The sequence below is a fragment of the Bufo gargarizans genome, chromosome 5, assembly GCF_014858855.1.
Source record: "Bufo gargarizans isolate SCDJY-AF-19 chromosome 5, ASM1485885v1, whole genome shotgun sequence".
Lineage (NCBI taxonomy): Eukaryota > Metazoa > Chordata > Amphibia > Anura > Bufonidae > Bufo > Bufo gargarizans.
In genome coordinates, this window is record NC_058084.1 from 492,945,426 (window position 1) to 492,971,917 (window position 26,492).

The 26,492-nt window shown below is 44.8% G+C and overlaps 1 protein-coding gene across 1 annotated transcript in view; it reads left to right on the forward strand.

Annotated features, from left to right (window-relative positions):
- MALRD1 (MAM and LDL receptor class A domain containing 1) overlaps window positions 1-26,492 on the forward strand; it is a 500,726-nt gene that overhangs the window by 34,352 nt on the left and 439,882 nt on the right. Inside the window, exons 5-6 of the mRNA XM_044295614.1 lie at window positions 8,480-8,660; window positions 11,377-11,514. Of these exons, the coding sequence (XP_044151549.1) occupies window positions 8,480-8,660; window positions 11,377-11,514 (319 nt within the window). The remainder of the gene's footprint in view (window positions 1-8,479; window positions 8,661-11,376; window positions 11,515-26,492) is intronic.

Genomic DNA, 26,492 nt, shown 5'->3' on the forward strand with positions numbered 1-26,492 from the left:
AATCAAAATGTCATCCAAATACACCAATACAAATTTTCCCATCAAATGATAAAAAATGCTGTTCACGAAATGCTGAAAAACGGCTGGGGCATTCATCAAACCAAAAGGCATAACCAAATTTTCAAAATGGCCCTCAGGGGTATTGAAGGCCGTCTTCCATTCGTCCCCTTCTCTGACCCTGACCAGGTTGTATGCCCCTCTTAAATCTAATTTGGAAAAGACTTTAGCCCCAACAACCTGGTTAAATAGGTCCGGGATCAGAGGAAGCGGATAAGGGTCACGAATTGTGATATTGTTCAGCTCCCTGAAATCCAGACAAGGTCTTAAAGAACCATCTTTTTTCTTGACAAAGAAAAAACCAGCGGCAACAGGTGACTTCGAGGGTCGTATGTGTCCCTTTCTCAGACTCTCAGAGATATAAGCACGCATAGCGACCCTTTCAGGTTGGGAAAGATTGTATAAACGAGATTTAGGCAGCTTGGCGTCTGGGATGAGATTAATAGGGCAATCGTACTCCCTGTGCGGGGGCAAATCCTGAACTCCACTCTCAGAGAAGACATCCGAAAATTCAGAGAGAAAAGATGGTACAGTCTTAGTAGCAACCTCAGAAACAGATGTCATGAGGCAATTCTCTCTGCAAAAGTCACTCCAACCATTTATTTGCCTCGCTTGCCAATCAATGGTGGGGTTATGCTTAGTGAGCCAGGGCAGCCCCAACACCAGAGGGGTGGGTAAACCGCTAAGGACGAAACATGACACATCCTCAACATGAGCATCACTCACAATTAAACGGACATCGTGAACTATGCCCTTTAATGATTTTTGAGAAAGTGGAGCGGAATCGATAGCAAAAACAGGAATATCCTTTCCCAAAGTGCGCACCTGGAAACCATGAGTTATTGCAAATTGATTATCAATGAGATTGACCGCTGCTCCACTATCCACAAAAATCTCACAAAAAATGTTCTTGCTCTCTAGCGCCACCCTAGCCGGCAGGACAAAACGGGAACTACAAGCAAACGGAAAACCTTCAATTTCCGCCTCAACCCTGCCAATAGTAACAGACGGAACATTTTTAAAAGATTTTTTCCTCTTTGTTTCTTTATTATACCCAGAGACCTGCCTGAATCTCCTAGAGGGACAAATATTTGCCAAATGATTAATACCTCCACAACAAAAACAAACCCTCCCATGCGAGCTGAATCTTCTATTGTCAGAAGCAATCAACCCCAGCTGCATGGGCTCCTGCTCAGAAGGGGCTGACAGCGACTGAGACCCCTGCGCACAGAATGGGACCGCTGCACAGTCCTGGGACCGAGTATGACAGGAAGGAGAGATCTCTCCTCTCTCTCTAAGACGCCTGTCAATACGAACGGCCTGAGACATAGCAGAGTCCAAAGAAATAGGCCTTTCATGAAAGGCAAATGCATCTTTCAATCCCTCTGAAAGACCATGGCAAAATTGACTTCGGAGTTCAGCATCATTCCAACCAGTATCAGCTGCCCATCTCCGAAATTCTGAGCAGTATATTTCTGCAGATTGTTTACCCTGGCATAAGAGACGTAGTCTAGACTCCGCCAGAGCAATACAATCCGGATCATCATATATCTGACCCAGGGCTAAAAAGAATTCCTCCACTGAACGGAGGGGCCGTGCCCCCTCCGGCAGCGAAAAGGACCAGGACTGAGCGTTACCCCTGAGCAGCGATATAATGATCCCCACCCTCCGTTCCTCATCACCAGAAGAATGGGGAAGAAGGCGAAAATGGAGTTTGCAAGCCTCTCTAAAACGCACAAAATTCTCACTACCCCCGGAAAACGTATCCGGGAGCGAGATCTTAGGCTCAGAACAAACTCCATGAACGCCAGCTGAACCGGTCACTTGAAGCTGAGAACAAGTCCTGCGGAGATCAGCTACCTCCAATGAAAGACCCTGAAGGCGTTCAGCCAAAAGTGAAACCGGATCCATGCTTGAGACGGTTATGGCGGCTTATAATGTCACGGAATGTGTACAGGAAACAATGCAAAACAACATGCATAAATAACTCGCTGGATCCAAAAGCTAAGGAACAAAAGGGAGACCCCTGTAGAAGACCTGGCACTTTCCCTGGCTGCTCAGCCTATGCATAGATCCGAATGGTGGAGGTATGCATATCCACGTACCTTGACTATATAAGCCCTGAGCACCCTACAATAGTGAGGGGACACGACCACCGGCTCCCTACACCAGACACGGAGGGAGTCAGGGTCACCTGGGATCCAACAAACAGAAAATAACAGATAACAGTTAACACTTAACTTAGTAGAGGAGAGGAGAACCAGATGGGCATGCACACATACTCCAGGAAGAAATATAAGCCGCCCAGAAAAGCCTTCTGGGGAAGAATTTAAAGGGAAGCAATTAGTCCAACACATGACAGCTGAGAGAGACTAACGAGAGGAGGAGCTGAATACCACAACACAGAAACTCAAGGGGGAGGTTCTGAAAAGCCTCTGTCAGAGCTTCTCAGCTGTCTGGTTGTGACAGCTCCTCTTTGTGCGTTGCGGTGCGATAATCCACGCAACGCAGGCCCCATAGAAGTGAATGGGGCTGCGTGAAAATTGCAAGCATCTGCAAGCAAGTGCGGATGCGGTGCGATTTTCACGCACGGTTGCTAGGAGACGATCGGGATGGAGACCTGATCATTATTATTTTCCCTTATAACATGGTTATAAGGGAAAATAATAGCATTCTGAATACAGAATACATAGGAAAATAGCGCTGGAGGGGTTAAAAAAAATAAAAAAATTATTTAACTCACCTTAGTCCACTTGTTTGCGTAGCCGGCATCTCCTTCTGTCTCCTTTGCTTAACAGGACCTGGGGTGAGCATTAATTACATGAACAGGACCTGGGGTGACGTCACTCCGGTCATCACATGATCCACCACATGATCTTTTGCCATGGTGATGGATCATGTGATGACTGTGACGTCACCAAAGGTCCTTGTTGCTACAAAAAGCTAAGATCAAGACAGAAGGAAATGCCGGCTACGCGAGCAAGTGGACTACGGTGAGTTAAAAAAATTTATTTATTTTTTTAACCCTTCCAGCGCTATTGTACTATGCATTCTGTATTCAGAATGCTATTATTTTCCTTTATAACCATGTTATAAGGGAAAATAATACAATCTACAGAACACCGATCCCAAGCCCGAACTTCTGTGAAGAAGTTCGGGTTTGGATACCAAACACGCACAATTTTTCTCACGCAAGTGCAAAATGCATTACAATGTTTTGCACTTGCGCGGAAAAATCGCGGGTGTTCCCGCAACGCACCCGCACGTTTTCCCGCAACGCCCGTATGAAAGGGGCCTTAGTCCTCTTTCAAGTGAACGATAAGGATTGACTCAGGGTGCGTTCAGTGAAGCTCGCACCATTTTGCAAGCAAGTGCAATCAGTTTTATCTGCGATTGCGTTCAGTTTTTTCAGCGCGGGTGCAATGTGTTTTGATGTGTTTTTCAGCCGCGTGATAAAAAACTGAAGGTTTACAAACAACATCTCTTAGCAACCATCAGTAAACAACGCATTGCATTCAGACTTGCTTGCGGATGCAATGTGTTTTTCACTGAAGCCCCATTCACTTCTATGGGGCCATGGCTGCGTAAAATATAGAATATAGAACCTGCTGCATTTTTCACGCAACGCAGAACGCTCATGTACACAGACCCATTGAAATGAATGGGTCAGGATTTAGTGCGGGTGCAATACGTTAACGTCACGCATTTCACCCGCACAGAAAACTCGCTCGTGTGAAAGGAGCCTTAGGCCTCTTTCACACGGGCGTCATGTTTTTTGCCCGGATAAGAGGCGGGAGTGTTGCGGGAAAATGCACGATTTTTCCGCGCGAGTGCAAAACATTGTCATGCGTTTTGCACTCGCGTGAGAAAAATCGCGCATGTTTGGTACCCAAACCCGAACTTCTTCACAGAAGTTCGGGCTTGGGATTGATGTTCTGAAGATTGTATTATTTTCCCTTATAACATGGTTATAAGGGAAAATAATAGCATTCTGAATACAGAATGCTTAGTATAATAGTGCTGGAGGGGTTAAAAATAATAAAAAAGTTAACTCACCTTCTCCTCTTGTTCGGGTAGATGCCGGTCTGTTCTTTAGCTGTGGGCTGAATGACCTGAGGTGACGTCAGATCACATGCTCCAATCACATGGTCCATCACCATGGTGATGGAGCATGTGATCTGACATCACCACAGGTCCTTCAGCCCACAGCTAAAGAACAGACCGGCATCTACGCGAACAAGAGGAGAAGGTGAGTTAACTTTTTTATTTTTTTTAACCCCTCCAGCGCTATTATACTAAGCATTCTGTATTCAGAATGCTATTATTTTCCCTTATAACCATGTTATAAGGGAAAATAATACAGTGAATAGACTGTCACCTAGAACCCATGCGTGAAAATCGCACCGCATCCGCACTTGCTTGCGGATGCATGCGATTTTCACGCAACCCCATTCATTTCTATAGGGCCTGCGTTACGTGAAAAACGCACAAAGAGGAGCATGCTGCGATTTTCACGCAACGCACAAGTGATGCGTGAAAATCACCGCTCGTGTGCACAGTCCCATAGAAATGAATGGGTCAGGATTCAGTGCGGGTGCAGTGCGTTCACCGCACGCATCGCACCCGCACGGAAAACTCACCCGTGTGAAAGGGGCCTTAGAGTTCCAGCATACGGGTTCAGGTCAACATGCAGAAAATTTCAGGATTTCTGTGCTTTTCTGCACCACATTGAGACCAAAATCCGCAATTTCTAAAAGCATTTTTGGTGTGGATTTTATGAGGTTTTGGCGCAGATCTCTTCCTTTATTGGAAAAGGGCGAGATCTGCAGCTAAAACCGCAAACACAATTGACATGCTGCAGATAGAAAAAAATCCACAAAGTGTACATAAGAATTGTGTAATCTCAAACACTTTGCTCGTACTGTAATACGCTGCGGTTTTTCCGCACAGGAATTTTCTGCAACTGAAAATCAGTTCGACTTATCTGAATGGCACTTGCAGAAGTCCATGTGTTTGCTGCCAAGAGAACCTCGTTCAGATTAATGGAACTGATATTTGGTAGCAGAAATTTTCCGCAACGTGTTCAGGTGGCCTTAGGCTGAGTTCACACGGGCGAGTATTCTGCGCGGGTGCAATGCGGGAGGTGAACGCATTGCACCCGCACTGAATCTGGACCCATTCATTTCTATGGGGCTGTGCACATGAGCTGTGATTTTCACGCATCACTTGTGCGTTGCGTGAAAATCGCAGCATGCTCTATATTGTGCGTTTATCACGTTGGCCCCATAGAAGTGAATGGGGCTGAGTGAAAATCGCAAGCATCCGCAATCAAGTGCGGATCCGGTGCGATTTTCACGCACGGGTTCTAGGTGACAGTCTATTCACTGTATTATTTTCCCTTATAACATGGTTATAAGGGAAAATAATAGCATTCTTAATACAGAATGCTAATGTTCTCGCAGCAGCATCGTCTTCTTTCTTCTTCTTTCAGGACCTGCAAAAGGACCTTTGATGACGTAATCGCGCTCATCACGTGGTGAGCTCGGTGACATCAGCTCGGGGACATCAGTGCAGGTCCTGCTGAATGAAGATAGAAGGATCTTCTATCTTCATTCAGCAGGACCTGTGCTGACGTGAGCACGATTACGTCATCAAAGGTCCTTTTGCAGGTCCTGAAAGAAGAAGAAAGAAGACGATGCCGGCTGCGAGAACAAGAGGATGAGGTGAGTTAATTATTTTTTTAACCCCTCAATCAACATTTTAGTAAGCATTCTGTATTAAGAATGCTATTACTTTCCTTTATAACCATGTTATAAGGGAAAATAATACAGTGAATTGACTTTTATCAATTTACTAACATCATCTCCTAGCAGCCATGCGTGAAAATCGCATTGCATCTGCACTTGATTGCGGATGCTATGCGATTTTCATGCAGCCCCATTTATTTCTATGGGGCCTGCGTTGCGTGAAAATACAGAACCTGCTGCGATTTTCACGCAACGCACAAGTGATGTGTGAAAATCGCCGCTCATCTGCACAGCCCCATTGAAGTGAATGGGTCTGGATTTAGTGCGGGTGCAATGCGTTCACCTCACGTATTGCACCCGCACGGAATTCTCGCCCGTGTGAAAGGGGCCTAAATCTCACCGAATCTCGGCAGGGGCGATGTCTGCAAAGAGCTTGAACTGGTCGATTTGCTTTCAGATGCGCATAGTCTTTACACCAGGCAATGTATAGTCACAAATCCATGCCCCATTTTAGCTAAACCATAATCCCTTGTTGGACTAGGAGGAAAAAGCGTCTAAACACTTAACAAATGTGATGCCAGGCATGGAGACGGACAGATCGGTGGGGGTGCCGGGTGTCTGTATGACGGGAAGGCACAAGCAGTGTTGTCCCCCTTCTCTCTTCCTGCTCGCCATAGACATAGCAGCCAGCAGGAAGAGAGAAGGGAGACTGCGCGCGCCTTCCCTTCATACAGCTGATCGGCGGAGGTGTCGGACCCCCACTGATCTGATATTGCTAAACTACCCTGAGTATGGGTTATCAATATTTAAAGCCCAGAAAACCTCTTTAAGTTATGTCACTTTATTTGTAGGTGAAATTGTGCTCAAAAGTGAACATGTCCTAAAATATTATTTTGTTCCAAGAACAATCACAGATGTAATTTTGCTAATTACTCCTCTTGAAATATCTATATATCTGACAACTTTGAGCTTTTTGGTGATTGATTGCAATTAAAGGGGTTATCCAAGAGTATAAAAAGCTCCCCTACATGCCAGGCCCCCAACACTGAATATACTTACCTGGCTCCCCGCACCGCTCCTGGTCCCCGCACCACCACTGCAGCTTCTCCCCGTGCGAGGATGGGGGCAGCCAATGGCGGACGGGGACGAGCCTCCCCAGCACCGCGGGTGACGCTAGGATGGCTCATCTCTGTCCCCACCTGCCATTGGCTGCTCCCCCCTGACACCGGATGTTTTCATCCAGGCACAGGGAGAAGCAGCAGCGGTGGTGGCGTGGGGACCAGGAGCGGTGCATGGAGCGGGGAGCCATGTAAGTATATTGAGTGTGGGAGGCCAAGCATATGGGGGGGGGGGCTTTTTATACTCTCGGATAACCCCTTTAAGACAAATTTAAAAATTATTTCAAAATAAAAAAAAATGTCAAGCCAATTGCTGCCCCCTCAGTTTTTTTACCCTTAGCATCAATGTTTTATAAAGTTCCAAGAGAAATTTAAGGGGAATCTGCGACCTCCGGCAAGTGTGCATTAAAGGGGTTCTCTCACTTCAGTAAATGGCATTTATTATGCAGAGAAAGTTAATACAAGGCACTTACTAATGTATTGTGATTATCCATTTTGCCTCGTTTGCTGGCTGCATTATATACTGCTCGTTTCCAGGGAAGGCAGGAGCTGCTGAACATGTGTTCTTATTTGCCCTCCAACGGTCCCGGCCACCAGAGAGGGCGGTGTTTTTTCCTATAGTGTGCAATCACGGCCACCACTGATGGATTGCAGGGTGGTCGTAACCATGGAAACGAGCACGAGCAGTGTATAATGTGTTAGAAAAATGAATTAAACCAGCAAAAGAGGCAATATGAACAATCACAATACATTAGTAAGTGTCTTGTATTAACCTTGTCTACATGATAAATTCAATTTGCTAGTGAAACAACCCCTTTAATTGAAAATCCTGGAAAACCCATTTAATTAATTTGTTTCCATATTTCTTGCTTTGATTTTCTTTAGGTTTTAAATAAATGAACTCATAATGAGCACTAAATTGCTGTCTTAATTAGATATTGATCTGCTCAAATGATTCTTTATTTGTTTGACCATTAAACGAAAGGGAACATTTTAATATTCACCATTTCTTTTTATTGGTTTGTTTAAGAATAGAAAATCATGGCTAATTTTTACTAAAACTCCCCATCCATAGGTGGTGTGTGGCTTTGCAGCACAGGTGTGGTGCTGTTTTTGGAAGAAAGCAGTCATGTTCTTCTAAGGCCTCATGCACACGACAGTTGTTTGCGTCCGCCCCAAAAAAAAAACGGATGCGGCATCCTTTTTTTTTTTAAGGATCCTTTTTTTTCCACAGATCCCTTGTAATAAATGCCTATCCTTGTCCACAAATGTGAAAAAAGTAGGACATGCACTATTTTTTTTTTTTGCTGAAGGGAAACACCGACAACGGACACGGAACACAAACGGATGAGCTATCAGCATTTTTTTGCTGACCCATTGAAATGAATGGGTCCCCATCCTATCCGCAAAAAAAATAACGGAATGGAGGCCGAGAAAAACAACTGTCGTGTAATCCTGTACAACCCATTTAATGCCTGCCCTGTACGTGAAATGGACATATGTATACTGCAGATAGAAGCATCACAATAATTAAACTATTGTCACTTTTATCTAAAGCTTGCTTTTGAAGGAACGGTAAGGAACATCCGGGGGTTCATTCGCTTGGATGATTTCAGATGCGCAGGATGCAAAGACTATTCTGGAAGCTCTTCCAATGGACCACGCTTCAAGGATGCATCAATGAGTGAATTTCCAAATGACTGCGGTTATGGTAGAGATAAAGATCTAACAATTCCCAGTATGTTGCAATCTGAGTTACTCACCATTAATCTGGAATATACTGTAAAGGATAATGACATTAATTAATGGAAATACCTTTGTATAGAAATATACTGTATAGTCATAGGCTTCTGATTTTGTACAAATTGTGCCGTGTTGAATTGCGTTGTGAGTTAAGGAGCAGCTCTTCCCTGGAAGCATTAAAGGGGTTATCCAACATCATACCCCATGCGCCGGGACCCTCAAAAGGAATATACTTACCCCACTTTCAGCTCCCTATGCTGCTCCTGGTGCCTGCACCGCCACTGCTGCTTCTACCTTTACACGGATGAAAACATCCGCTGTCAGGGGGAGGGGCCAATAGCAGGTGGGGACGGGGACGAGCAAACTGCGGATCTGCAAAACATGGATGCCGGACTTGTGCATTCTGCAATTTGCAGAACGGTGGCCCATGATAGAAATGCCTATTCTTGGCCACAAAATGGACAAGAAGAGGACATGTTCTATCTTTTTTGTGGGACCACGGAACAGAGCAACAAAGTGCTGTCCGCATCTTTTGCGGGCCTATTGAAGTGAATGGGTTCGCATCCGAGCTCCAAAAAATGCGGCTTGGATGCGGACCCAAACAACGGCTGTGTGAATGAGGCCTTAGAATGTATGGCTGACCTTATGTTGGTTGGTGCTTTCTATTAATGCCCACTCCCAAAGAGTGTACAGTCATAAATGTACAAATAGCCACACAGTGTCTAATAAATACAGTTACGGTGTCCACCTAACAGTGCCATAGATCGGGCTAAAAAAGGACACTTTTACAAATTACCTAAATAGCCGTTTTACAGCATGCCACTACCACCACCAGTCTCCACAAAATAACATTGTACAGAAATGGTGCCACACAATGCCTAATCTATAAAAATGGTGCTGATATAATACCAACATATAAAGCCCAGCTAACAGTCCCCTACATAGTAATTTAATAACAGTGCTGTATAATATAAAATTGCCATACAATTAGGATTCATGTAGTACTTGCAGACCATCAGACATTCCTGTATGTCCTTGCTGAGTTTGCAGCTGCATTGATATTGTACAGCTGTACCAAAGGTCAGTGACAGCCAAGCTCCCCATAGAGAAGCAAGACATGGTTTATTACTGTACCTGCCTTCCTAATGGCTGTATACACAGTGCTCAATGCAGTGACTGGATGGGCACATCTCTTCTTTCCCTCAGGGTATACCCTGGATCTTGGGGTTCCAGCCTGATGGTGGCTGGGGTTCCCTTGATATTAGACAAGCAATGGGGTGCAATGCAGGAGAATAGAGGTAGGGCCGACAGATGACGGTGAAGTCAATGACCAGGCCAATTTGATTTTAATTAATTAAGTCTTTCTTTACTGAATAGATGATGGGAGTTGCAGTACATATATCAGCAGTATCACAGTTCTGAGGTATATTACAGAGTAGGCTCTTCCCAATAGCTGTGTATAGACAGGAGAAAATATGGTAGTAATCCTCCTCGAGTCTCTCTCTAGATACACTTTACAATCTTCCCAAATTATTGCAGATGTGCAATTCCATTCTCATTAACACATTCTACAATGCCTAGTCTGCAGGGTGCAGAACTTAGATCTGGATGGCCAGTCCATCTCAAATGTGTAGTAGGTGCTGGAGGCAACTAACCCTTTCCACATGCAGTAAAGTCTGTTGGCATGAACAAGCATTTACCTTACTGTCTGTCCAGCATAGTCTTGAAAATAGTTCCTAACCATCTATGAATGTCTGTTCTCTTTCTCTCAGGGGTAGTCACTCAGATTGGCTGCTCTTCTGGTAGCTTTTACCTCTATATTAATATTAACCCTTTAATAACATATTACCATAGTTTGTAAGGCTGAAAAAGACATCCATCCATCTAGTTCAGCCTGTTATCCTACAAGTTGATCCAGAGGAAGGTATGAACCTCATGAGGTGAAAGCTAATTTTCCTCATTTTAGGGGAAATAAATCCTTCTTGACTCCAATCAGGGATCCACTGGGTCACTGCATATATCCCGTATATAAAAATGACCATAAAGAAAGGGGACAACATTTTTAAACTCCCCCCTTTTTTTATTTTTGCATATTACCAGATTTAAAAAATTTGAAATAAAAAATACAAAAAATAAAAAAAAAGCCTCATGTATTCCAAAACCCCCACAAATTATTTGAATAACCATACAGAAAACAAACTCCTATGTACTGAAAAAAAAACAAAAGGGCACGGCCACACAGATCTGCCAAAAATACTGATGTGTGCATGCCCCCATAGAAATGAATAGGTCAGTGTACAGTCTGCAAAAAATAGGGATAGCATACTGAAGCAGTTTTTTTTTTGGACACTACAGACTTATGTATTAGCAGTATATTGGAAGAAATCCTTCATTTTACTGCACAGTGTGAGATATTTAGAAATTCTAAAGGCAGATTTGCTATTTGGAGCGAGTAATTTTAGTGAATTTGTCACAAATATATAATCTATGGAAAATACTGACTATTGCTTTAGATTTAGGGTAGGATCAGTCTATCATCTGCAAGGCCACAAATTGATTTAATGGTATTTGTATTTGCCAAAACCTGGATTATGTGAAACTCTAAATCACAAAAATAAATAAAAATACTAAACAAAAGCACATCTGCTATAGCTGTGGTATCTATGTTGGCACCTTAATATTGACTAATCATGTGCATCTATTTTCTGCAGGAAACTTGAACACTTGTGACTTTGAGTATGACTTTTGCGATTGGAAAGCACTCAATAACAGTGATTGGGTCTGGAAAATAAGTACTGGAAAATCCTTCAGTAATATTAACAGAGACCATACAACTGATAGGGAATATGGTAAGTGACACTAATACTCATCACATAGGTGCACTTTGAGGAAAGTCATCCATGCACTAGATCTCAATTCATGTACAACTGTAGTCAACTCAACTAAACTGTCAATTAATTTTTTTAGTGTTATAGGGTTATCTGTTTAGAAAAAATATGAGGAGTCCTTCATTTGGAACTTCTATCTATTAGAGAAGAAATGGCTACAAAAAGTGTCTTTCCCGTGCACCTCACACACTGATGAATTGCATCCCATTGGCTTTCAGTTAGTGGTATGTAATACTTCATTTTTCCTGTGGGGGCACTGCAGGGGAATTGAACATTGCTGCCAAGTTCCTTGACAGATTATTGCTGATTGCTGGTGGTCTCAGCAGCAAGACACCCTACTATCCACTGACTTTGAGAACAGAAAAATGGATAGTTAAGCTTTAAAAAAGAATGATTTCACAATACTCACAATATGTCTATGTTATATGTACCAACCACCCAGTGGCTATGTTGTGCATTGCAGCCTGTCATAACATTTGCTAGCCGTTTACAATATTGCACTGCAGTTGTTTTGTGAGAAACTGGAATTCTTAACCAAATTTAGATAATGGAAAGCATTGACACATCTGGCATTGACACATCTGCATGTGTAGTCTTTTTTAAAGCTCTGAGCACAATTAGGCAAGGGCTTCAAGGCACCAGGGAGTTCCTCACATTTCACCCTAAACTACTGTTTTATTGGAGCATTTACCACAAACTTCGCTTCTTTATGGGGCAGAAAATTACTGTGACTTTCCCTGACCATTGACAGAAGCCGACATGGTTTTTATAGTGAAAAGCTGACGTTGTGGTAGTGCTAGACCAGTGTTTCACAGATTTTCTAAGCCGTGTACCCCCTAACCAGGGTACCGCCAATGCTATATTCATGCACTGGGTTGCATATTAGAAACAGTATTAGGACAGGGCAAGTACTGTACCCTCTAGAGACATGGCATTCACCCACTGGGGAACACATACCACAGGTTTAGAGTTGAGAATATAGGCTTATTCTGCCTTTACTCTATGTAACAGGAAGTGCAGTGCTCTGTCCTGCAGGGTGAGGCCATGGGTGGTAGTGGAGAGGATGTGAGTGGTGGTAGTGGATGTGGTTGAGGGTGGATAAAGTCCTCACGGTTACATAGTTACATAGTTAAAACTGTTGAACAAAGACATAAGTCCATAAAGTTCAACCATGGGATAGGTGGGGACGCGAATCCCAGAAGGAAGTGAGACTAAGATGGCTAACCCTGCTCCAGGGCTCTCCCAGACAATGCTTGCAGTGTATATAGGAGCAGAGTCCTTCTCCCCCTCAGGACACACCCTGGACTTTGTGTCTGGTGATGGTTCGGGTGCCCTTGATGTTAAATGAGTAGCGGGGTGCAAGGCAGGAGATGGAGGATCTGCTTGGTAATGGAGACCAATGACCAGGCCAGCTTGGTTGTATTAAGAATAGAGTCTCTCTCTCTTTTACTGAATAGATGATGGAGGTTTAAAGTACAAATGAGTAGTAGGCACAGTTCTCAAGTATTCCACAGAGTAGGCTTATCCCAAAGGCTTTGTATAGAACATAGGCAATTAGATTGTCCCCTCTAAGTCTCTCTCTATTAGTACTAACAATCTTCCCAAATGACTGAAGGCTTGCAATCTCTTGATATTTCTCTGCAGTGCCCAACTGCAGTCCTAGATCGGATGACCAGGCTATCTTAGTACTGTGGTGGGTGCCAGAAGCAATAAACCATAACCACATGCAGTCAAGTCCAAAGCAATAATCGTGCGTTACCTTTAGTGTCTCAGTCCAAGCAAAGCCCTTATGGTTCTCAGTCTTCTCCAGTAATTCAATGCTTCTTTCTTTCAGAGGTTAATCCTTAGAACAGTTGCTTTTATGGCAGTTTTCACTCTCCTGAACAGTGTTTTCCTGGAGAAGGCTTCTATCTTGGCCTACGTAACAGGAGCACACATGAAACAGGCCTTCACTCTAGCTTACTTATAAGCAGACTCCTTACCAAGAGGAAAAGGGGACCAGCCCATTACCCGACAACTAAGGCTACTTTCACACCAGCGTCAGCTTTCTCCAGCAGGCTGTTCACTGCTAAAGGGTTAATGTTATGGTTCATTATTAAATCTGTTGAAGTGTGTATTGTGATGCTAACTATGGTCTATACACAGTACTATATATGTATGTATGGGAGGAAATAGTTAACTGGCAGTCTTTAGTGTTAGGCTACTTTCATATTGACATGTCAGTTTTATTCCAGCCGCCTCTCGGCATATTTGCTGTGCTGTCGCCGGAACTCTGGCCCGCCCCCATTATAGTCAATGGGGTAGGAGTAGGCCTCCGGCGGCACGCGTGCACTAGCGGCAGCACGGATCCGGCAGGCTGTTCACCCGCCGGAACAGGCTGCCGGAGAAGGCTGCCGCTAGTGTGAAAGTAGCCTAACACTAAAGACTGCCTGTTATCTATTTCCTCCCATACATAATATACAGTACTATATAACTCAAAAAGGTTATGTATGGGTGTAAATAGTTATCCGGCAGTCTTTAGTGTTAGGCTACTTTCACACTAGCGGCAGCCTTCTCCGGCAGCCTGTTCTGGCGGGTGAACAGCCTGCCGGATCCGTGCTGCTGCTAGTGCACGCGGCAGCACGGCAAACATGCCGAGAGGCGGCCGGAACAAAACTAAGACATGTCAGAGGGACCTGAGTGGACCTCCGGCGGCACGCGTGCACTAGTGGCAGCACGGATCGGCCAGGCTGTTCAGTTCACCCTCCAGAACAGGCTGCCGAAGAAGGATGCCGCTAGTGTGAAAGTAGCCTAACACTAAAGACCGCCGGTTAACTTTTTCCTCCCATACATAACCTTTTTGAGTCATATAGTACTGTATATAGACCACAGTTAGCATCACAATACACACTTCAACAGATTTAATAATGAACCATAACCTTAACCTTTAGCATTATTATTAACCATACAGTGAACCATAGAAGCCATTAAGCTCTTAGCAGTCAACCAACGAATCCCAGCAGAAGTAGCTGTTTGACAGCAACATTTGTCAGTCATGTTAGCTTGTATGGGACTATGCCATTACTCATCAAGACGATCCTTTAAGGGCTTGTATCATCTTGGACATTGGAGGCATATCTCTAAGGTATGCCCCCAATTTCTGAGACCTACACCCAAGAATGGAGCGAGCAAAGTGCATGCGCAGCCGCCCTCTATTCATTTCTATGGGATTGCTGAAAGTAGCCGAGAGGCGCACTTGGCTATTTTCTCAATTCCCATTAAAACGAATAGGAAGTGCACGGTGCAATTGTGGCCACCACTCCATTCACTTCTATGGGGCTTACATAAGAGCGAAGGCAGCCCCACCCTATGGGACCTGCACCTATCAGAAATTGGGTTTTTATCCTAACAATATGCCCCCAATGTCCAAGATGATACAACCCCTTTAACCTCCCTGGAAGTTATAACAGTGAGAGAATCATGCCTCTATCAGTTTTCTGTGGCAGTTATAACAGTGAGAGAACATACATATTTTGCAAAGTGAAATGGACTATTTGTCTTTTAGGGATGTGTCAGACTGTAGTAGGTAAGTAGCCAGCCTCTTCTCCTACTTAGGTTTCCAAAAAATTCAGTATGGCCGCCTGAGAGATTACCGAGTAAAGAAAAGCCTTCCACGTGTATTGTAGCCACACAGTCTAGATTAAGCAGAGAGATGGAATAGATATTTGAAACAGAGAAAATGTTACTACAGGTATAAAAAGCATGTGTTATCACTTATAACTAACGTGCTAGTGTTACGACTCGAATAAATTAGACATTACTTTGGGGGAATTGTTAGGAATATTCATTCTATTGTTGCATAGATCAATTTTCATTTATTTATGATCCTGGGGAACGGTTTTGCAAGATAGTAACGGCTTAGAAAGGTAAAAGCAAATGACTATAAATAATACAGCACTGAAGATCGAAAGCCAACAGAATTCACAGGACTATTTAATATTAGGTCTTCACTAGAGAAACTCGTAAAACATTCACACGCAGTATCTGACAAGACAAACTTTTTTATTATTTTCTTCATCCAACTTTTTGTAAAATTCTAAAACAAATCCATTGGATAGGGTATAACTGTTAGATTTGATGCTGGTTTAATCATTTAGACCCCAGTTGATCATGAAAACGGAGTTACTATATGACCTCCATATGAATGGAGTGTATATAGTAGGAGTCAGCAACCTCCTGCTTTCCAGCTCTTCAGAAACTACATTTCCCAGAATGCTTCATTCACTTCTATTGTAGTTAGAAGAGCAGCCAAGCATGTTTGCATGCTGGGAGTTGTAGTTTCATAAGCAGCTGGAGTGCCAAAGGTTGCTGAGACCTGGTATATAGGATAACTACTAATAACTGGCATATCCCTTTAACTATAACACCAGTTATATAATAACACCAAATACAGATTTTGAATAGGGCCAAGAGCTTAAAGGCTATGTACACCTTTGAGGGCAATTTTTTTTAAAGAATATTGTATTGTAGTCATTTTCAGCTAAAATAATTTTTCCATTTGGTCTTTATTCAAAATTTTGAGCCCCTGTCTCTGTGCAACCTTGAGTTTCTCTGTTAACACGCACTGAATTTTCACTGTTCATCAGGCAGCTTAGCTGATGGCTCTGTATCTCAGAAGTCTGACCTCTTAACACTCATTATTAGTGTTGATCACGAATATTCGAATTGCAAAATTTTATCTCGAATATCGGCACTTAGAGAATTTGCAAATATTTAGAATATAGTGATATATATTCGTAATTTTGAATATTTGAGATTATTTTTAATCAGTTCACATGATCCCTCCCTGCTTCTAGCTTGTGGGCCAATGAGAAGGCTGCAATATCTTTGACTTTAGGAGTAGTGTTGATTGCGAATTTTCGTAATGCAAATTTTTATCACACATTTTTCAATTGCCGATTTTCGCAATCAAGAAAATAATGACTGGAGATAACGAATTCTCAAATTTGCAAATATATGGCGACTATTCGCCCAAATATTCGCGAAATATCACAAATTTGAATATTGCCCCTGCTGCTCATCACTACTCATTATAGCTCAATTCTTATCTTTCTAATAGGAATGTGGCTTAGATAAGTGTTTATGAGTAATTTAGAGATAAGGTTTATTAGATGACCAGCACAAAGTGAAAGTGATAGTACTATTCTTAAAGACAAACCCTTTGTGTCAGAATGGCTCAATATTTTTAATAAAGACCAATTGAAAATATTTTTTTTTGCCTCAAATGAGTAAAATGCAATCATAATCATAAAAAATTGCCACTCAAGGTGTCCATAGCCTTTAAAGTGGTTATCCCATGATAAATGTAAAAAATGAAAATCAGAAAACATATAGTACATGAAAATCCCTTTCTAACAAAGCTAGAACCAGCCCTGTACCTCACATGGATCCATATATCTCCATATTCATTGCTCCAGTTGCTCTGCTAGATTCATATGAAGCTGTCAGCTCATGGGAAGTGTCCTTTCTGCAGTGGGCAAAGGGCATGTCCTTTCTGAGGCAGTTCTCTCCCTATCACAGCTGAGGAGGCAGTTGAAGCATGGAACTAAGCATGTGCGTCTCCATTGAGGTGGACAGAGAAATAAGAAAGAGAACACACAGCAGATGCATTTTATTGAATACTACATTTTTAATTACACGCAATTACAAAAGTACTCAGATCCAAGTGCTGGTTTGAAAACTGTAAAATGGTTCTCATGGTACAATCCCTTTAAATTGGTTGGCCTATCTGGGACATTGATGACATATCGATAGGATATGCCCTCAACGTCCGATAGGTACGGGTCCAGAGTTGCCAACCATTCAGAAATTTCTGGACAGTCTATAATAATAGGTGACTTTTTTTTTCCTGTGTCTGTGATAAAAAATTGGTGTGTCCATGATTATTTTGGTGGTGACTATCATGATTCTAAAGCTGACAATAAATGCTGGTAATGATATTGAGCGATAGACATGGATTACTTATAATCTTAATCATTCATTATGGTTTTCCAATTTGTCCGTAAAAAATGTAGGCTGTTTGTGATTTTAGCATAAGTTGTCCAGAAAAAAGAAAAATTCTGGTTGGCAACCCTGTGCAGGTCCCATCTCTGCAGGACCCCCAAAATGAAGGAGAGCACAACATGCATGTGTTATGTGCTATCAATTTGTTGCTAGGAGGGTTCTGAAAATAGCCAAGCGAGCACACTTGTCTTTTGGAAGTCCCATAGCGGTGAAAAAATAGTGCACCATGCGAGCATGGCCACCTCTCCTGTCACCGCTATGGGGCTGCCGGAAATGGCCGAGGCGGTGCTTGACTATTTTTGGAACTCTCATAGCAGTGAATAGAAGGGACTGCACATGCACAGCTTCTCTCTCTTCACCCCTGGGGCCCCATTCTGGAGATAGGTGCGGGTCCCAGACTATCTGACTTCGATGGCATATCCTAAAAATATCCCATCAATGTGCTAGATGGGTCGACCCCTTTAAAATGACTCTTAGTAACTGGCATATTTGTATGAGCGCTGCCTTAGCAGATACACTTGCCTCTACGGTTACAGTATCCACTATGTGAGGTTAATAAATTTATGGATACTGTTATGTGTGTAGCACAATAATTAAATCTGTGCGGTGGAAACATGATTTGGGCAGATGCATTTGGTGCTGATTACTCCATTGGCACTAGTAATTGGCCTGTCTACAGTGTAGATATTTTATGCAGCCCTAATGTGGGAAAAGTCAGCTGCAAGCACTTGTGTTTGGAGCAAATGAGGTGTGAAATTTGTGGCTAATGTGGTTAATGATAGCTATATGGAGACATACTGTAATATTTTTTATCTAATAATTCACTATCATGAATTATTAAGAGGAGTCATATATTATACACGGGTATGATGTACGGAGTTGGTATACCTTTTTGGCTTGTATGCTGTCAGCCGCTATAATTACTAAAACAAACTGTATATAAAGGCAGAGTGTATTTTCCAGGCCTTTCTTCCGAACAGCTGGTATATACTATAAAACCTTCACTTACTCTTCTGTCCTAACCTCCAGGGACTTCACCTCCTTGCTTGCACAGTCTGATCTTAGAGCTAACTGTTCCAGGACCGGTATACATCTCCTACATATGATCTGGAGCCTTGTTACTCAATTATACATGACGATAATATTAATATTACATGCTCAGAGATCCCTCTTGATATTGTATAATTTAGGATCCTGTAGAACAAGAGCTCAGACATTTCTTAAGACTCCTTCAAAATGTGAAGACACATTGTTAGCACATTACTAGAGTAAAATACCAAAGTAGGTGAAATCCAGTGAAATCCCACTAAAAGACCACCTATTTGTGAAGGCCATGCCCTCATCCAGACTTGATATCCCATGAAAAATACAAACCTTTATGAGTTGGCCATCAGGAGGTCTGAATTTTTTTTTGTGCATGCTCCTTTTCACAGAATACAAGCCTTTGGCCACGCTCTCTTATGACGCAGCCTATATATAGATATATACACACACATAACAAACACAGATTGGTCACTTACCTTTCTACTTGGAGGCTGCAGGAGAGGAGCAATCAGGAGGCGAGGAGGGGGAGCACCACTGATAGCATGCAGAGAGTTTTTTTCTTCCTGACTAGGGATGAGCGAACTCGAACTGTATAGTTCGGGTTCGTACCGAATTTTGGGGTGTCCGTGACACGGACCCGAACCCGGACATTTTCGTAAAAGTCTGGGTTCGGGTTCGGTGTTCGTCGCTTTCTTGGCGCTTTTGTGACGCTTTCTTGGCGCTTTTTGAAAGGCTGCAAAGCAGCCAATCAACAAGCGTCATACTACTTGCCCCAAGAGGCCGTCACAGCCATGCCTACTATTGGCATGGCTGTGATTGGCCAGAGCACCATGTGACCCAGCCTCTATTTAAGCTGGAGTCACATAGCGCCGCCCGTCACTCTGCTCTGATTAGCGTAGGGAGAGGTTGCGGATGCGACAGTAGGGCGAGATTAGGCAGATTAACTCCTCCAAAGGACTTCACTTGATTAATCGATCGATCTGCAGCTGTGCATCATTGAGCTGCTGAAATTCAAATGCTCACTCACTGTTTTTAGGCTGCCCAGACCGTTTGTCAGTCACTTTTTTCTGGGGTGATCGGCGGCCATTTTGTGTCTTGTGCGGTGCTGCGACCAAGTGCATCCAAGCTGCGACCAAGTGCATTTAACCCTCAATGGTGTGGTTGTTTTTTGGCTAAAGCCTACATCAGGGTGAAGCTGTCACACCAAGTGCATTTAACCAGCAATAGTCTGTTTATTTTTTGGCCATATACTACATCAGGGGCAAGCTGCGCCCGTCACCAAGTGCATTTAACCCTCAGTAGTGTGGTTGGTCAAGCTATCACACCAAGTGCATTTAACCAGCAATAGTCTGTTCATTTTTTGGCCATATACTACATCAGGGGCAAGCTGCGCCCGTCACCAAGTGCATTTAACCAGCAATAGTGTGGTTATTTTTTGGCCATATCCCAGTCTAATTCTGTCACTAAATCCATACCGGTCACCCAGCGCCTAAATACTAGGCCTCAAATTTATATCCCGCTAAATCTCTCGTTACCGCTGTCCTGTTGTGGCTGGGAAAGTTATTTAGTGTCCGTCAAAGCACATTTTTTGTTCTGGGTTGAAGTACAATTCCCAATTTAGCAATTTCATAATTTAGTGGTTTCTGCTATATCAGAGCTATGTGAAATCTATCCCTAAAAGGGTATATAATATTCAAGGTGCACATAGGGTCATTCAGAATAACTTCACACACACGCTACTGTGCATTTCCAAGTCTAATTCTGTCACTAAACCCATACCTGTCACCCAGCGCCTAAATACTAGGCCTCAAATTTATATCCCGCTAAATCTCTCGTTACCGCTGTCCTGTTGTGGCTGGGAAAGTTATTTAGTGTCCGTCAAAGCACATTTTTTGTTCTGGGTTGAAATACAATTCCCAATTTAGCAATTTCATAATTTAGTGGTTTCTGCTATATCAGAGCTATATGAAATCTATCCCTAAAAGGGTATATAATATTCAAGGTGCACATTGGGTCATTCAGAATAACTTCACACACACCCGCTACTGTGTATTTCCAAGTCTAATTCTGTCACTAAACCCATACCTGTCACCCAGCGCCTAAATACTAGGCCTCAAATTTATATCCTGCTAAATCTCTCGTTACCGCTGTCCTGTTGTGGCTGGGAAAGTTATTTAGTGTCCGTCAAAGCACATTTTTTGTTCTGGGTTGAAATACAATTCCCAATTTAGCAATTTCATAATTTAGTGGTTTCTGCTATATCAGAGCTATTTGAAATCTATCCCTAAAAGGGTAGATCATATTGAAGCTGCACATAGGGTCATTCAGAATAACTTCACACACACCCGCTACTGTGCATTTCCAAGTCTAATTCTGTCACTAAACCCATACCTGTCACCCAGCGCCTAAATACTAGGCCTCAAATTGATATCCCGCTAAATCTCTCGTTACCGCTGTCCTGTTGTGGCTGGGAAAGTTATTTAGTGTCCGTCAAAGCACATTTTTTGTTCTGGGTTGAAATACAATTCCCAATTTAGCAATTTAAAAATTTAGTGGTTTCTGCTGTATCAGAGCTATTTGAAATCTATCCCTAAAAGGGTATATAATATTCAAGGTGCACATAGGGTCATTCAGAATAACTTCACACACACGCTACTGTGCATATCCCAGTCTAATTCTGTTAGTAAATCCATACCGGTCACCCAGCGCCTAAATACTAGGCCTCAAATTTATATCCCGCTAAATCTCTCGTTACCGCTGTACTGTTGTGGCTGGGAAAGTTATTTAGTGTCCGTCAAAGCACATTTTTTGTTCTGGGTTGAAATACAATTCCCAATTTAGCAATTTAAAAATTTAGTGGTTTCTGCTGTATCAGAGCTATTTGAAATCTATCCCTAAAAGGGTATATAATATTCAAGGTGCACATAGGGTCATTCAGAATAACTTCACACACACGCTACTGTGCATATCCCAGTCTAATTCTGTCACTAAACCCATACCTGTCACCCAGCGCCTAAATACTAGGCCTCAAATTTATATCCAGCTGAATTTGAATACAATACATTGGGCCAAATAATATTTTTGTTGTTGTGGTGAACCATAACAATGAGAAAAACATCTAGTAAGGGACGCGGACGTGGACATGGTCGTGGTGGTGTTAGTGGACCCTCTGGTGCTGGGAGAGGACGTGGCCGTTCTGCCACATCCACACGTCCTAGTGTACCAACTACCTCAGGTCCCAGTAGCCGCCAGAATTTACAGCGATATATGGTGGGGCCCAATGCCGTTCTAAGGATGGTAAGGCCTGAGCAGGTACAGGCATTAGTCAATTGGGTGGCCGACAGTGGATCCAGCACGTTCACATTATCTCCCACCCAGTCTTCTGCAGAAAGCGCACAGATGGCGCCTGAAAACCAACCCCATCAGTCTGTCACATCACCCCCATGCATACCAGGGAAACTGTCTCAGCCTCAAGTTATGCAGCAGTCTCTTATGCTTTTTGAAGACTCCCGGACATTTTGAAGACTCCGCTGGCAGGGTTTCCCAAGGGCATCCACCTAGCCCTTCCCCAGCGGTGAAAGATATAGAATGCACTGACGCACAACCACTTATGTTTCCTGATGATGAGGACATGGGAATACCACCTCAGCATGTCTCTGATGATGACGAAACACAGGTGCCAACTGCTGCGTCTTTCTGCAGTGTGCAGACTGAACAGGAGGTCAGGGATCAAGACTGGGTGGAAGACGATGCAGGGGATGATGAGGTCCTAGACCCCACATGGAATGAAGGTCGTGCCACTGACTTTCACAGTTCGGAGGAAGAGGCAGTGGTGAGACCGAGCCAACAGCGTAGCAAAAGAGGGAGCAGTGGGCAAAAGCAGAACACCCGCCGCCAAGAGACTCCGCCTGCTACTGCCCGCCGCCATCTGGGACCGAGCACCCCAAAGGCAGCTTCAAGGAGTTCCCTGGCATGGCACTTCTTCAAACAATGTGCTGACGACAAGACCCGAGTGGTTTGCACGCTGTGCCATCAGAGCCTTAAGCGAGGCATTAACGTTCTGAACCTGAGCACAACCTGCATGACCAGGCACCTGCATGCAAAGCATGAACTGCAGTGGAGTAAACACCTTAAAACCAAGGAAGTCACTCAGGCTCCCCCTGCTACCTCTTCTGCTGCTGCCGCCTCGGCCTCTTCTGCTGCTGCCGCCTCGGCCTCTTCCTCCGCCTCTGGAGGAACGTTGGCACCTGCCGCCCAGCAAACAGGGGATGTACCACCAACACCACCACCACCACCTCCGTCACCTAGCGTCTCAACCATGTCACACGGCAGCGTTCAGCTCTCCATCTCACAAACATTTGAGAGAAAGCGTAAATTCCCACCTAGCCACCCTCGATCCCTGGCCCTGAATGCCAGAATTTCTAAACTACTGGCCTATGAAATGCTGTCATTTAGTCTGGTGGACACAGACAGCTTCAAACAGCTCATGTCGCTTGCTGTCCCACAGTATGTTGTTCCCAGCCGCCACTACTTCTCCAAGAGAGCCGTGCCTTCCCTGCACAACCAAGTATCCGATAAAATCAAGTGTGCACTACGCAACGCCATCTGTGGCAAGGTCCACCTAACCACAGATACGTGGACCAGTAAGCACGGCCAGGGACGCTATATCTCCCTAACCGCACACTGGGTAAATGTAGTGGCAGCTGGGCCCCAGGCGGAGAGCTGTTTGGCGCACGTCCTTCCGCCGCCAAGGATCGCAGGGCAACATTCTTTGCCTCCTGTTGCCACCTCCTCCTTCTCGGCTTCCTCCTCCTCTTCTTCCACCTGCTCATCCAGTCAGCCACACACCTTCACCACCAACTTCAGCACAGCCCGGGGTAAACGTCAGCAGGCCATTCTGAAACTCATATGTTTGGGGGACAGGCCCCACACCGCACAGGAGTTGTGGCGGGGTATAGAACAACAGACCGACGAGTGGTTGCTGCCAGTGAGCCTCAAGCCCGGCCTGGTGGTGTGCGATAATGGGCGAAATCTCGTTGCAGCTCTGGGACTAGCCAATTTGACGCACATCCCTTGCTTGGCGCATGTGCTGAATTTGGTGGTGCAGAAGTTCATACACAACTACCCCGACATGTCAGAGCTGCTGCATAAAGTGCGGGCCGTCTGTTCGCGCTTTCGGCGTTCACATCCTGCTGCTGCTCGCCTGTCTGCGCTACAGCGTAACTTCGGCCTTCCCGCTCACCGCCTCATATGCGACGTGCCCACCAGGTGGAACTCCACCTTGCACATGCTGGACAGACTGTGCGAGCAGCAGCAGGCCATAGTGGAGTTTCAGCTGCAGCACGCACGGGTCAGTCGCACTACAGAACAGCACCACTTCACCACCAATGACTGGGCCTCCATGCGAGACCTGTGTGCCCTGTTGCGCTGTTTCGAGTACTCCAGCAACATGGCCAGTGGCGATGACGCCGTTATCAGCGTTGCAATACCACTTCTATGTCTCCTTGAGAAAACACTTAGGGCGATGATGCAAGAGGAGGTGGCCCAGGAGGAGGAGGAGGAGGAGGAGGAGGAAGAGGGGTCATTTTTAGCACTTTCAGGCCAGTCTCTTCGAAGTGACTCAGAGGGAGGTTTTTGGCAACAGCAGAGGCCAGGTACAAATGTGGCCAGACAGGGCCCACTACTGGAGGACGAGGAGGACGAGGATGAGGAGGAGGTGGAGGAGGATGAGGATGAAGCATGGTCACAGCGGGGTGGCACCCAACGCAGCTCGGGTCCATCACTGGTGCGTGGCTGGGGGGAAAGGCAGGACGATGACGATACGCCTCCCACAGAGGACAGCTTGTCCTTACCCCTGGGCAGCCTGGCACACATGAGCGACTACATGCTGCAGTGCCTGCGCAACGACAGCAGAGTTGCCCACATTTTAACCTGTGCGGACTACTGGGTTGCCACCCTGCTGGATCCACGCTACAAAGACAATGTGCCCACCTTACTTCCTGCACTGGAGCGTGATAGGAAGATGCGCGAGTACAAGCGCACGTTGGTAGACGCACTACTGAGAGCATTCCCAAATGTCACAGGGGAACAAGTGGAAGCCCAAGGCCAAGGCAGAGGAGGAGCAAGAGGTCGCAAAGGCAGCTGTGTCAATGCCAGCTCCTTTGAGGGCAGGGTTAGCATGGCAGAGATGTGGAAAACTTTTGTCAACACGCCACAGCTAACTGCACCACCACCTGATACGCAACGTGTTAGCAGGAGGCAACATTTCACTAACATGGTGGAACAGTACGTGTGCACACCCCTCCACGTACTGACTGATGGTTCGGCCCCATTCAACTTCTGGGTCTCTAAATTGTCCACGTGGCCAGAGCTAGCCTTTTATGCCTTGGAGGTGCTGGCCTGCCCGGCGGCCAGCGTTTTGTCTGAACATGTATTCAGCACGGCAGGGGGCGTCATTACAGACAAACGCAGCCGCCTGTCTACAGCCAATGTGGACAAGCTGACGTTCATAAAAATGAACCAGGCATGGATCCCACAGGATCTGTCCGTCCCTTGTCCAGATTAGACATTAACTACCTCCCCTTAACCATATATTATTGGACTCCAGGGCACTTCATCATTCAATCCTATTTTTATTTTCATTTTACCATTATATTGCGAGGCTACCCAAAGTTGAATGAACCTCTCCTGTGTCTGGGTGCCGGGGCCTAAATATATGCCAATGGACTGTTCCAATGTTGGGTGACGTGAAGCCTGATTCTCTGCTATGACATGCAGAATGATTCTCTGCTGACATGAAGCCAGATTGTCTGTTACGGGACCTCTCTCCTCTGCCTGTGTGCTGGGCCTAAATATATGCCAATGGACTGTTGCAGTGGTGGCTGACGTGAAGCCTCATTCTCTGCTATGACATGCAGACTAATTCTCTGCTGACATGAAGACAGATTCTCTGTTACGGGACCTCTCTCCTCTGCCTGTGTGTGCTGGGCCTAAATATATGCCAATGGACTGTTGCAGTGGTGGCTGACGTGAAGCCTCATTCTCTGCTATGACATGCAGACTGATTCTCTGCTGACATGAAGCCAGATTCTCTGTTACGGGACCTCCCTCCTCTGCCTGGGTGCTGGGCCTAAATATATGCCAATGGACTGTTGCAGTGGTGGCTGACGTGAAGCCTCATTCTCTGCTATGACATGCAGACTGATTCTCTGCTGACATGAAGAAAGATTCTCTGTTACGGGACCTCCCTCCTCTGCCTGTGTGTGTGCTGGGCCTAAATATATGCCAATGGACTGTTGCAGTGGTGGCTGACGTGAAGCCTCATTCTCTGCTATGACATGCAGACTGATTCTCTGCTGACATGAAGCCAGATTCTCTGTTACGGGACCTCTCTCCTCTGCCTGGGTGCTGGGCCTAAATATATGCCAATGGACTGTTGCAGTGGTGGCTGACGTGAAGCCTCATTCTCTGCTATGACATGCAGACTGATTCTCTGCTGACATGAAGCCAGATTCTCTGTTACGGGACCTCTCTCCTCTGCCTGTGTGTGTGCTGGGCCTAAATATATGCCAATGGACTGTTGCAGTGGTGGCTGACGTGAAGCCTCATTCTCTGCTATGACATGCAGACTGATTCTCTGCTGACATGAAGACAGATTCTCTGTTACGGGACCTCCCTCCTCTGCCTGGGTGCTGGGCCTAAATATATGCCAATGGACTGTTGCAGTGGTGGCTGACGTGAAGCCTCATTCTCTGCTATGACATGCAGACTAATTCTCTGCTGACATGAAGACAGATTCTCTGTTACGGGACCTCTCTCCTCTGCCTGTGTGTGTGCTGGGCCTAAATATATGC